The 12,246-nt window shown below is 42.4% G+C and overlaps 1 protein-coding gene across 9 annotated transcripts in view; it reads left to right on the top strand.

Moving 5' to 3' along the window:
* Positions 1 to 7,257: 7,257 nt before the first annotated feature.
* UNC5D (unc-5 netrin receptor D) overlaps positions 7,258 to 12,246 on the top strand; it is a 559,433-nt gene continuing 554,444 nt past the window's right edge. For 8 of the 9 annotated variants that reach the window (XM_032288260.1, XM_032288261.1, XM_032288258.1 and 5 more), the window contains exon 1: positions 7,259 to 7,684. In XM_032288260.1, coding sequence (XP_032144151.1) covers positions 7,582 to 7,684 — 103 coding nt within the window. In that variant the 5' untranslated portion in view covers positions 7,259 to 7,581. Of the gene's footprint in view, positions 7,685 to 12,246 lie in introns of all 9 variants that reach the window. The other variant, XM_032288254.1, reaches the window with a different exon arrangement.

Genomic DNA, 12,246 nt, shown 5'->3' with positions numbered 1-12,246 from the left:
TGTTTCCAGCCTGTTCATGAATCTTGAGCTGGGCTGTGAGCACACGGTGGTGAATAAAATTCAACACACTCTCTGTAAGCCACATGCACTTCTAAAATGTGCCACTTTTGAATGAGACCGTCCTGGGAAAATGACTGGCATAGAGTATTCCTGATGGAAATATCACCTGTGGAATATCTTTTTAATTGCATTGCCAAGTTCACCAATTGAAGTTGCCAGCTGATGCCCTTTTGTATAGTTGTTTTTTTGTTTCCTTTTATTTATTATCATAATTATATGATTAATAGAGACATGGCTTTTATCGGAAACATCTGGAGGTCACAGAGCCAGAAATAAATTGTTAGTTGGGTCTTCAGAAATAGTCATCAGTTTCAAGGAAAGGAATGCTACAGTGTGAGTTTCCTAAGTATGGGAAGGTTGCCTCTGTTGCCCATGCCCAGGAAAGGAACTGTGTGCAGCTTTAAAAGACCCCAGCAACATTAAGAAAGATTTTTACAGTACTTATAACTAAAACTCCCCATTCTGTCCAGAAGGTTAGGTAAATTATGATGTAAAAATGCATTGTGGAGTTATTTTCAATTTTTCTTCCCCCAAGTCTTCCTTCAGTATTCACATGTTCATCCAAAGGGCTCAATCTCACTGATTTTTTGATCTCTTACTTTGGTTCATACTTTGAATGAAGTGCTTTCTGCTTCTAAAAGAATCTAATCTATGATTTAGAGTAATCGAAAAGTTTCCCTATACTTTTTGAATGCTTTTATGTTTAAGGTCTTTTTTATCTTTTCTGAGTATCTGTTTTATCTTCAGTAATCTAGACTCAAAATATAGGCATACTTCAAAGATATTGCAGGTTCAGTTGACTGCAATAAATCAAGTCACACTAATTTTATTTTGGTTTCCCAGTACACATAAAGTTACATTTACACTATGTTGTAGTCTATTAAGAATAAAACAGCATTATGTCTAACTCACCTTAATTTTAAAATATTTTATTGCTAAAAAAATGTTAAGGATCATCTAAGCCATCATTGAGTCATGATCATTTTGCTGGTGGAGGGTCTTACCTCAGTGTTGATGGCTGCTTACTGATCGGGGTGGTGGTGGCTGAACGTTGGGGTAGTTGTGGCAATTTCTTAAAATAAGATGGCAGTGAAGTCTTCCACATTGATTGGCATGTTTACATGAAAGATTTCTCCCGGCTGGGCGTGGTGGCTCACGCCTGTAATCCCAGCACTTTGGGAGGCTGAGGTCAGGAGATCAAGACCATCCTGGCTAACATGGTGAAACCCCATCTCTAAAAAAAAAAAAAAGAAAAGAAAAAGAAAAAAAGGAAATATTTCTCCCCAGCTGTTTGATAGCATTTTACTCACAGTAGAACTTCCCCCAGAATTGTAATCAGTCCTCTCAAACCCTGCTTCTGCTTTATCAACTAAGTTTATGAAATATTCTAAGTTCTTTGTTGTCATTTCAACAGTGGTCACATGATCTTCATAGAGACTAGAATCCATCTCCAGAAACCATCTTCTTCCCTCTTCCATAAGAAGTAACTCCATATGAGTTCAAGTTTTATCACAAGATTGCAGCAATTCAGTCACATCTTCAGGCTCTACTTCTAATTCTAGTTCTCTTGCTATTTTCACCACGCTACAATGACCACCTCCACAGAAATCTTGAACCCTTCAAAGTCACCCATGAGGGTTGGAAACAATTTCTTCCAAACCCCAGTTAATGTTGATATTTTAACCCCTTCACATGAATCACGAATATTCCTAATGATATCTAGAATGGTGAATCCTTTCCAAAGGGTTTTTAATTTACTTTGCCTGGATCCAATACAAGAATCATTGTATATGACAGTATAGTCTTAGAAAATGTATTTCTTGAATGATAAGACTTGAAAGTCAAAATTACACCTTGATCTGAGGGATGAAGATACAGTGTTAACAGGCATTGATCTTCTTGTACATCTTTGTCAGAGCTCTTGGATCATCAGTTGCATTGCCAATTAGCAGTAATATTTTGAAAGGCATCTTTTCTCTAAACAGTAGGTCTCAACAGTAGACTTAAAATATGTAGCAAACCATGCTGTATGGGAGGCTGAGGCAGGTGGATCACTTGAGAAAGTAGTTCCAGACCAGCCTGGCCAACATAGCAAAACCCCATCTCTACTAAAACTACAGAAAATGAGCTGGGTGTGGTGGTGCATGCCTATATTGTCAGCCACTCCAGAGGCTGAGGCACTAGAATCCCTTGAGCTTGGAGGCAGAGCTTGCAGAGCCAAGACTGCATCTCTGCATTCCAGCCTGGGTGACAGAGTGAGATTCTGTCTCAAAAAAAGAAATAAAAATTAAAACAAAACAAACAAAAAACATGCTGTAAACAGATGTGCTGCTATCCAGCTTTTGTTGTTCCATTTATAGAGCACAGGTGGAGAAAAATTAGTACATTTCTTAAGGGTCATAAGATTTTTGGATGGTCAATGAACATTGGCTTCTACTTCAAATCACCAGCTCCATTACCCCCCTAACAAGAAAGTCAGCCTATCTTTTGAAGCTTTGAAGTCAGGTATTGACTTCTCCTCTTCAGCTATGAATGTCCTAGACAGCATCTTCTTCCCATAGAAGGCTGTTTCACCTACACTGAAAACCTATTGTATAGTGTAGCCACCTTCATCAATGAGCCTTAGCTCATCTTCTGGATAAACTTGCTGCACCTTCTATATCAGCACCTGTGGCTTCACCTTGCATTTTTATATTACAGAAATGGCTTCTCTCATTAAGCCTCATGAATCAACCTCTCCTGTCTTCCACTTTTCTTCTGCAGCTTCCTCGTCTCTCTCGGACTTCATAGAATTGAAGAGAGTTAGGGCTTTCCTCTGGATTAGGCTTTAGCTTAAGGAAATGTCTTGAAATTTTTGACCTTCTATTTAGACTATTCGAACTTTCTCCATATCAGCAATAAGGCTGTTTTGCTTTCTTATCATTTGTGGGTTCACTGGAGTAGAACTTTTAATTTCCTTCAATAATTTTTCCTTTGCATTCACAAGTTGGCTGTTTGGTACAAGAAGCCTAGCTTTTGGCCTATCTTTGCTTCAACATGCATTCTTCAGTGATTTTAACTGTGTCTAGCATTTGATTTTATTAATTGACTTAATTCAATGTTTTTGAGTAGCAAGGAATTAGGAGGCCTAAGGAGACAGAGAGAGAAAGGAAGAGAGCGAGAGACACATGGGAAATGGCTACTCAGTGGAGCAGTCAGAAAGCACACAACATTGATAAATCAAGTTGTCTGTCTTATATGAGCATGGTTCATGGAGTCCCAAAACAATTACAACAACAGCAAAGATCACTGATCACAGATCACCATAACAGATGTAATAATAATGGAAAAGTTTGAATGACTGGGATAGCTGCTAAAACGTGACAGAGAAATGAAGTGAGCACATGCACCTGGAAAAAAATGACACCGATAAACCGTCTCAATGCAGCTTTGCTGTAAACCTTCAATTTGTTAAAAACAAACAAACAAACAAAAAAAACCCACATAGTATCTGCTAAGTCCAATAAAGTGAAACGCCATGAAATGAGATGTGCCTGTCCATTCCCTTCACCATTTTTCACCTTCACAATTTCTCATAAGGATCTCTATCACCTTTGTAACCTTAATGATGATTTGCAGCTGCAAGGAGAAAGGTCATATTTCACCAATTCCTTGGCTCCCCTCTGCCTTCTCCATCTCCTACAACTACAAATTCTTTCCCCTTACTCATGGAGAATATTTCTACATTCTTTAATATATCTTGGAGTTTTATGACACTCTTATACCATGTATGTTGTTCAAACAATGTATTCCAGAAAAACACAGAGCTCTTCCTAAGGAATTATAATAAACCGCTTAAAAAAAAATACTCATCATACGTGGAAAGGCTCGTTTATCCATGCTCAATCTCTAAGTCCTCTACTCCAAGTTTGACTGAAACATTTTCTCTTTTTTTGGAATTTGCTGGGATAGAGATGATCAAATAGCAATGGAAGTAGAAACTTTCTCCGTCTTTACTTTTATGAGTAGAGTGTTAGAAAATGGGTGTAGTCAATTAAAACTACAAATTATTGAGAAAAACACTTCACACAGTCTGTTCATTGAATTAATATTAGCTGGTACTATGGTTGGAATGTTTGTTTCTCCCCGCAAATTCATATGTTGAAACCTAATCACCAATGTGATGGTACTAGGAGGTGAGACCTTTGGGAGATGATTAGGTTAAGGGGCAAACTCCTCATGAGTTGAATATTTTAGGTATTCAAAATTACAACATGGTAGAGTTAAAAATGATGGCTCCTAAAATAGGAGGGATCTTAAAATCATCTAGTCAAACATTCTCATTTCATAGAGGAAAGCGGAGATTTTGACTTGACCCAGACTATCTAACCAGTCCCTGGTAGTGTCAGGGCCTAGCCTCTGCCTGTCTTGAATCTCAGGACAGTTATTCTATTACATGCTGCTCTCTGTTGGCCAGAGAAAGTGATTCTAGGCAGCAAGTACTCAACTTATTTCTCTAAATGGGTATAGGTATTTCTCCATAATGGAATAGAGTACAATTAATACATGTTTAAAAATAGCCAAGATTAGATTAATATAGGGTATATTACTATCTGGAACATAATTAATATGTGATGTGCAATTAATACAGTGTGTATAATGCTGAAGATTCAACTTTTGTCAACCTAGTTTCTAAACAGTTCTGAGGAGGATGAGATAGACAGTCTATCTCTGGAAAACCTGATTGAATGGACGCTATCTCAGCCTTCATATTGGGTTTAGAATTACACAAACTAGTGCATCATTCATAATGTTCAGCCACTTACTAATGTGATCTTGGGCAAATCACTTCTAAACTTGATCTGACTTTCCTCACCTGCTTAGTAGGAATAATAATGGCTAACTTGCAGAGTTTGGTTCTGCTTTAAAATAATAATCTGCATGAAAGACCCAATCCTGGAGCATGGTGTGCACTCAAAGGTTATTAATTTCCCCCTTCAGTCTCATTTGTCATTGCAATTTTACTTGAATTATTAACCTAAAATTAGCTTATCTATTCCTTGTATCCCATTTCAGAATAAAACTGATTTTACTTTTGCCCCCTGTGGGTCAGTAGTAAGACAAATACTCTCTTGAACACACAGTAATTGTTTTTTTTTCCTTTTTTAAGAAAATCCTCATTTGTGACAGAACTGCCACAGAGTCCTGAAGAATAAGGAAAGTCAGGCAATGAATGACTATTTTCCAGAAGACAGGTAAAGCATATTTGGTAGATTAATTCTGAATTCACCTTCTGAGCAGAAAAGGACAAAACCCTCATTTACCAAGATTCTAAAGAGATTTCCAGACAAGTCCCTAGCCAGCCTCACATCAGTCTTTGCTTTGAAGCATCCATTCCCCAGAGCTTGGTTTCCTTGACTAGGTCCCAAACCTTTTATTGAGCCCGCAAGGCAACCAGAGGAAACAATCAGCTTCTCGCACAGATATTCACGTGTCCGGTGGCACTCAGGAGAGGGCTGGTGCATGTGCTTATCAGGGAATCAATCTTTTTTGCCTATCATCCTGCTTTTCCTCAGAAGAAAGTGAGTTAGAGCAATTACTTTATCCAGAGTAATTACCTGACCTTAAACTGTTTATTCCTCTGAGAAAGGTGTTTGGGAGCAGGTAGCAGTTTGGCGGGAGACACGGGTTTTTGAAAAGTACTTGATATTGAGCATGGGCAGTGAGGAACTGCTGGGAAGTTTACCTTTCAAAACAAGGCTCCCTTTTCTATTGGGGATTACCAGGCAAAAGGTGAGCTAGGCTGCCATTGTGAGGTTTCAATCCTGGGAGTGATATTGCGGTGGTCCAATTGGGGAGTCTGGAACTCCCCGCCAACTTCCTGAGTGTGCTCTGAAATTGAGTGACCAAGGACAAGTTCTCTAAAGTTACTCCTTCAGCAGAGGGAAGAGGCAACCGTGACGTGAGATATTTTCAAAAGCTGTTAAATACAAATTTGATAATCTATCTAAAACAAACCACACTTAAAGAAAAAAAAAAAAAAAGAGTCTTCTTTCCTTTCAAAGTCCTTTTAATTGTCAGGCCAGAGAGACATTAGAATGAGACCACAATCTTGTCTTACTCCTTTCTTTAAACTATATATTCACTTCTTATAACTACATACTATTACTACAAATAACTATCAATTAACCTGATAATACCACATCAAACACTATAAGCCACATCCTATGACTTAGCTATGTATAACCAATCACTAATCAATATTATTGTAATAAACCAGTACAAATTCCTAACAAACAACTTTACATCAGTCCACTCCCCATACCCCATTTTTCCCTTTAAATTTCGCTTATAGCTACTACTAATTAAAATATATATTCAAAGCAACTTAAATCTATACTCCTGAGTTATAATCCTCAAACTTGACCCAAATAAACTCTCACTTATATAAATTTCGCCTCAACTTCTTCATTAAGTTGACACTTCTTTCCCAGAATAATTCCCCAGGCACAGATTAAAACTGGCAAAAACAGGAGTCATCAGAAATGAGGGAACTTCTGAAAAATTTAGGGATTCCGGAGTGTTCAGGACAACAGAAAAGGGAATTCGAAAAAAAAGAAAGCAAAAATAAAAACTGATCACAGAAGCCTTAATGCACCCACGAATGTAATTCCCCACTTCTTCATTCATATGCATGCATAGTTAGCATAGTTGCAGCAATGGAGTAACTCCATTATTATTTTCTCCCACTCTGCATTTATTTTAAGTCTTTTTCTCAGGATATTTTCCTGAGTGATGTCTGATCTAATGGGAAAAAGTGGAAGTAGGCGAGGCAGGACTTTGGAAGGGCTCAGACTAGATGAATAAAACGGAGGTCTCCTGGAAGCTGGAGACTGAGTTAGGCAACCGAGATGCCCACATATCTGCGCGTCGTTAGCCCAAGAGGCCCGCCGGCTCTGCTCAGCTCCCCGCGGCGTGGCCGCATCCCCGCCGCTGGGCTCCCGGCCCTTCCTTTCTCCGCGAGCCGGGACTGCAGGCGGGGCCCTAAGCGCCCTGGGGGCACGTGGAGCCGCCTTGGGCTCACCTGCGCCTCCAGGGCCCCCGCCCCGTGCTGCCGCCCCGCCGCCCCTCCCGCCGCCCCGCCCCGGCCCGGCTCATTGGCTGCCGCTCAGAGGGGAGGGGAAGGGGCGGCCGCGGGGGTCTCATTGGCGATGCGGACTCGCGCCTCCGCACCGTAGTCCGGGGCCCGGCAGCTGCGCGAGGACTGGGAACTGCGCGGCGGGGACGGCGGGCGACTCCAGCTTCGGCGCTGGCGGCAGCGGTCGCCGCTCCGTGGGAAGCTATGGGGACGCGCCCTTTCTCAGGGTGCCCATCCAGCGGCGGCTCGAAGCGCCCTGCCCCGCAGCTTTAGGAAGCGATCGTGGAGCAGAGTCACTCTCTCAAGACCCCCGGGACCCACTGGACTCCGGCCCTGCATCGCCGAGCCTTTCTCCGGCCCCGGGAGCGTGAAGTAGAGCCGTCCTCCGGAGCGCGGCGAGGAGCATGGGGAGAGCGGCGGCCCCCGGAGGCAGCGGCGGAGGGGCGCCCCGCTGGCTCCCGTGGCTGGGGCTGTGCTTCTGGGCGGCAGGGGCTGCGGCTGGCCGAGGTAAGCGCTGGGCGGAGCGGGCAGCTGGGAGCGAGGGCGCAGGGGCGCCAGCCAGACGGAGCGCAGCCAGCACCGATGGCGTGGGCTTCTCAAGTTGTGCCCTGCACCTTTCCGCGCGCCAAGCCCAACCGGGTGGGAACCGAGTGGAGGACTCCGAGGGGATCACAGCCTTCCAACCCAAGTTTGCGATCTGCCGCAATCCTACAGGTTGCTGTGACCCGGGCCCCTACCCTTTTCCTTGACTCTCCTCGCCTGCTCCATTTTCCAAGCCCTCCCCAGTTGCTGCAGACTGGAGTACCCCGGTCTTCACTCCTGTCTCGCTCTCCCCTGTCCTCTCTTCCTTTCAAGCCGAGCTTGGTCATAGGTGGGCCCCCATAGCGATGTCGGGGAGGTCCTGGGGACAGGGGCCGGGTTATGGGAATATCTGTAGGGTGGGCTTGAACAGAGAGGGCATCTTTTCTCTTAGGGGAGGAACATCCGTGCTGATGTCCCCTCGTTTTGCGCCAAGCATGGCACCCCTCGGGCGACCTTAGCCTGAGGTCCCAGCCAGCCCTGGGCTTGGCTTGGCAGAGGCCGTGTGTGTGCAGGAGCTCGGGAGAGCAGCGTGCACCATCTAGGGCGCCCGCAGTGCCCAGCCGGGATGAGCATTTGGCCCGAGGCTGCTCACCAGGAGCCTCCTCTCCCTCCCCGGCGCCTACTCCGGTTAGAAGCGCGGGTCCCACAGAGCAGCAGGGAAACCTCTGCTTCTTTCCGACTTAGAAGCCTAGACCGCATTTTCTTGGATCCTCTGGACTCCAGCAGAGGGAAATTTCGCAACTGGCTTCAGCTCCACCTTGAGCGAGGACAGGAAGCATCAACTTAAAGATAAATCCCAAGCACTTGTTTTGAAGATGATCAGAGGCAGTTTCAGACTCAGCTCAAGTACAGCTTTACCTTTGAAAAAAATTCGGAAGCTTTGCCTTCCAGCCCTTCTCTCCCTTTTTCCTTCTCTGTGTGCTATCCATTAGGCTTAGAATATGTGATACCGTTAAATGATTTACTGTGCACTTGCCTGGGGAGGTGGAGCTGAGGTGACCACCTCACCTTCTGCTCTGTTCACTCTTGTGAACATATTCCGACCAGCCGGGAGACTGAAAACGGGAAAGGGCTGAGAACGATCACAAAGAACCAATGTTATCTCTTTTTTTATAAAAGCTTATGGTGTGTTAAAAGCAGTCCGGCTGCCCAGAAAGATTTTTTTTTTTTTTTTAAAGAGGTTGATAGAGGCTCTCCGTTGTATGACCCTGTTCTGTGCCTATTTGCATTTCATTTCCTGAAAAGTTTTTTTTTTTTTTTTCCTTTTAATGGAGCAGGCATTTTAAGAAGCAGGGGAGGTTTAAAAATCAGCCTCAGTAATTGTACACACTGGTTTATGATGAAGCTCAGTGCTTTCTCGTGCTGGAAGAAGCACAAGCTTCAGCCATTTAATTTACTACGGCAAATGCCTCATTGCAAAGTCAGCTCTCAGTTGTTTTTGATACACTCTTACGGGAAAAGTGGGTCTTTTCTAAATGTTGATCTAAATGTCTGAGTTTCCACTTACTATTCGTGTGGAATACCTCACAGTCACTGACTCCAGGTACTCACCCTTGGAATTCGGCTGGTGAAGTTGTCTTGAAGCCAGCTCGAAACAAGAGGTGGGGACATGCCAGCAGCCTCTTGGATGGAGTTTTGCTGGCTGTGAAACTAAGGCTAGCACCTCTTGTCTGCAAGCTGTTCTTTAAAGGTCTCCTGGAAAACATGCTGTACACTCTGCAGGCTTATTTACAACAAATGTCTTGCACAGATCATAGTAATATGCAAGACACATGGAAGGGAGCAGTAAATCTGACTGATATTTCCCATGTCATATTCTACTTTCTGGGGTGTGAAGCCCATTCCCCTTAGCAACTGTCAGAGAGTCCTCAAGAATGAGCACTAGTCAGGCTATGAAATCAGGGAAGCCACATGCACCTGGCTTTGCACAGTTGGGCATAATTGGAGTTTTCAGAACAAAGGGTGTGTTTCAGTGCTGTGAAGTTCTCCCATCCCAGAAAGGTGTCCATTCATTAAAACCAAGATAAGGTGCACCGGTGTGGCATGCTTGCCTGACCACTAGTCTCACCATACTCTCTAGGGTTAGCCCTAGGTTGTTCTTACGTAGCCAAGTAATAGTTTTTGTTCTTTAAGACTTTTCTTGTTGATTTGAAACAAGATATTCAACTTGCCCTAACCAACGGGGTATAGAATTATGTATGCCATTTGCCTTGATGTTATGAGAATATTTAACAATTCAGTAGCATTTTCTTTACCATATTTATCATTTATCTGTTTCCAAAATGATTGCACCAACTTTTTTTTCTTTTCTTTCCCTCTGAAAATCAGAGGGAGATTTCAAATTGGCTTTGAATATACTCTGCGAGGAAGACCTTTGGGACAAGGGACTGTTGCAGAGCCTAGTAGTGGCCCAAGGAGCAATGTTTGGTTTCCCTGCTTTGTAAGCAAGGCTTAGCTCTTCAGATGAACATCTCTGCCTGTCAGCATATTGTAAGGAAGGCACTCTGGTGCCATGATCACTGTATGTTTTTACACTTTCCAACTTAAAAGGAGGTTGTTTAAATGTTATTCATGACCTGCCAAGTGATAATTGAATCCACATCATGTTGTCATACTGATTTGTTTTTGTTCTTTGAAAATAACGGAGGACTGCTGTTGATCTGGTTGTCATTTTTGCCTTAGATACTGTACATAAGATACTCTAGTCATTAAAGGAAGAGAGGAAGATGATCTTAGACAAGCTGAGCTTTCATATAATTTCTTGCTTTAAAACATTTCCTGGACTATGAAATGTTCATTACAATGACTAGAGTAATGTATTAACGGCAAGAGAAGTACACAGTTATAACATAGGCATAATAATAGTCTTATGATTTATACATACTTAAATCTATTTATCTGTCTAGCTCATACAGTTTTAAATCTATAGTCATTTCTTCTGAAATGAATGTTCTGAGGCCGCCCTCTTCCTTCCCACTCTCTTCCTAGACTATGAGAAACAGTCTTTTCTCCCCATTTCCTTCCAGGCTTGTTTTTTGTTTTTTTGTTTTGTTTTGTTTTGTTTGTTTGTTTGTTTTTTCTGATTCTTGGATTATGCTCTTATTTTGAGCAATTCAGTGGCACCTTCTTAAGAGATCTTTTAAGCATCTCAGTTTTTAAGAAGAGATTAATTGTTCTGATCTGGCCCCATAATGATAGCACTTGTCGCCCTTTACATACTTTTTTTTTTTGTTCTGCAAGACCCATCTTTAAGTCGTACCCTATATGAGAGGGAAACATTTGGAGCTGTGGACCCGTTCTGAGTTCTCTCAGCCCTGGATGACTGAATCCGTCAGGTAGTTCTACACTGTGCTGTCTTATTAATTAGGAAATCACTTTTCTCTTTATTGTCTCAATGCTTTGTAAATTTGTTTTTATCCTCCTCTTTGTACCAAATGTAGTACCCAACTTAAACCACTGCCGTTGTTTATCAGGAAATTGGTTTATTAGGAGATAGTGCATGTTTGATATCCTTCTCCTGCTTTTTTTTTTTTTTTTTTTTTAATATCTAGGCTAGAGACTCAGGCAGCATGTATTAAAATCTAATCCCAAAGACAAGTGATTTATTCCATAGCATCCTCTTAAGGAAGGGGGTGGTGGTGGTATCTGATGCCTTCGTAATGGGAAGACACATGTGTTCACAGGAAGCCCAGATGTGTCTTCCTTCTTGATTACACCTTTGCCATTAATGCTGATTGTCCCTTCGTCCAGCCAACATCACTGTCTTTTCTTCCTTTCTTCTCCTTCTGAAGTCTTCACGAACTAACAGCTCAACAGAATAACCAATGGAAACTTTCCCTATTTCTATTTTATTCTTAGTCACATACTTTATGTAAAGAAACTTATTTGTTCACTCCTTCATCATTTTTTTCTTTCTTTTCTTTCTCTTCCTTTCCTTCCCTTCCCTTCCCTTCCCTTCCCTCTCTCTCTCCCTTCCTCTCTTTCTTTCTTTCCCTCCCTCCCTCCCTCCCTTCCTTCCTTCCTTCCTTGGTTCTCATTCTATCATCCAGGCTGGAGTGCAGTGGTGCCATCATAACTCACTGCAGTGACAAATTCCTAGGCTCAAGTGATCTTCCCACCCCAGCCTCTTGAGTAGCTGGGACTTTAGGCATGCAGCGTCATCACACTGGCTAATCATTTTTTTTTTTTTTTTCTGTAGAGATTATTTCTCACTATTTTGCCCATGCTGGTCTTGAATTCCTGGGCTCAAGAGATCCTCCTGCCTTGGCCTCCCAAAGCTTTAGGATTACAGGTGCGAGCCACCATATCTGGCCTCACCCCTTTATTTTCTAAATGACCACTCTTGGCATGAGACCTATTATCATGTTGTTAGCACTCTCTTTATATTGTGCCTCTTCCTTAAAAGAATACATTTCTGTAACTTTGTTTGAATGTGAAATAATACTTACATGAAATAATATTTATTAGTAATACTTTCATATTTATTT

Source organism: Sapajus apella, unplaced genomic scaffold (assembly GCF_009761245.1).
Source record: "Sapajus apella isolate SASKATOON/1434 unplaced genomic scaffold, GSC_monkey_1.0 scaffold21, whole genome shotgun sequence".
NCBI classification, from domain to species: Eukaryota; Metazoa; Chordata; class Mammalia; order Primates; family Cebidae; genus Sapajus; species Sapajus apella.
This window is presented reverse-complemented; position numbering and strand designations above follow the sequence as displayed.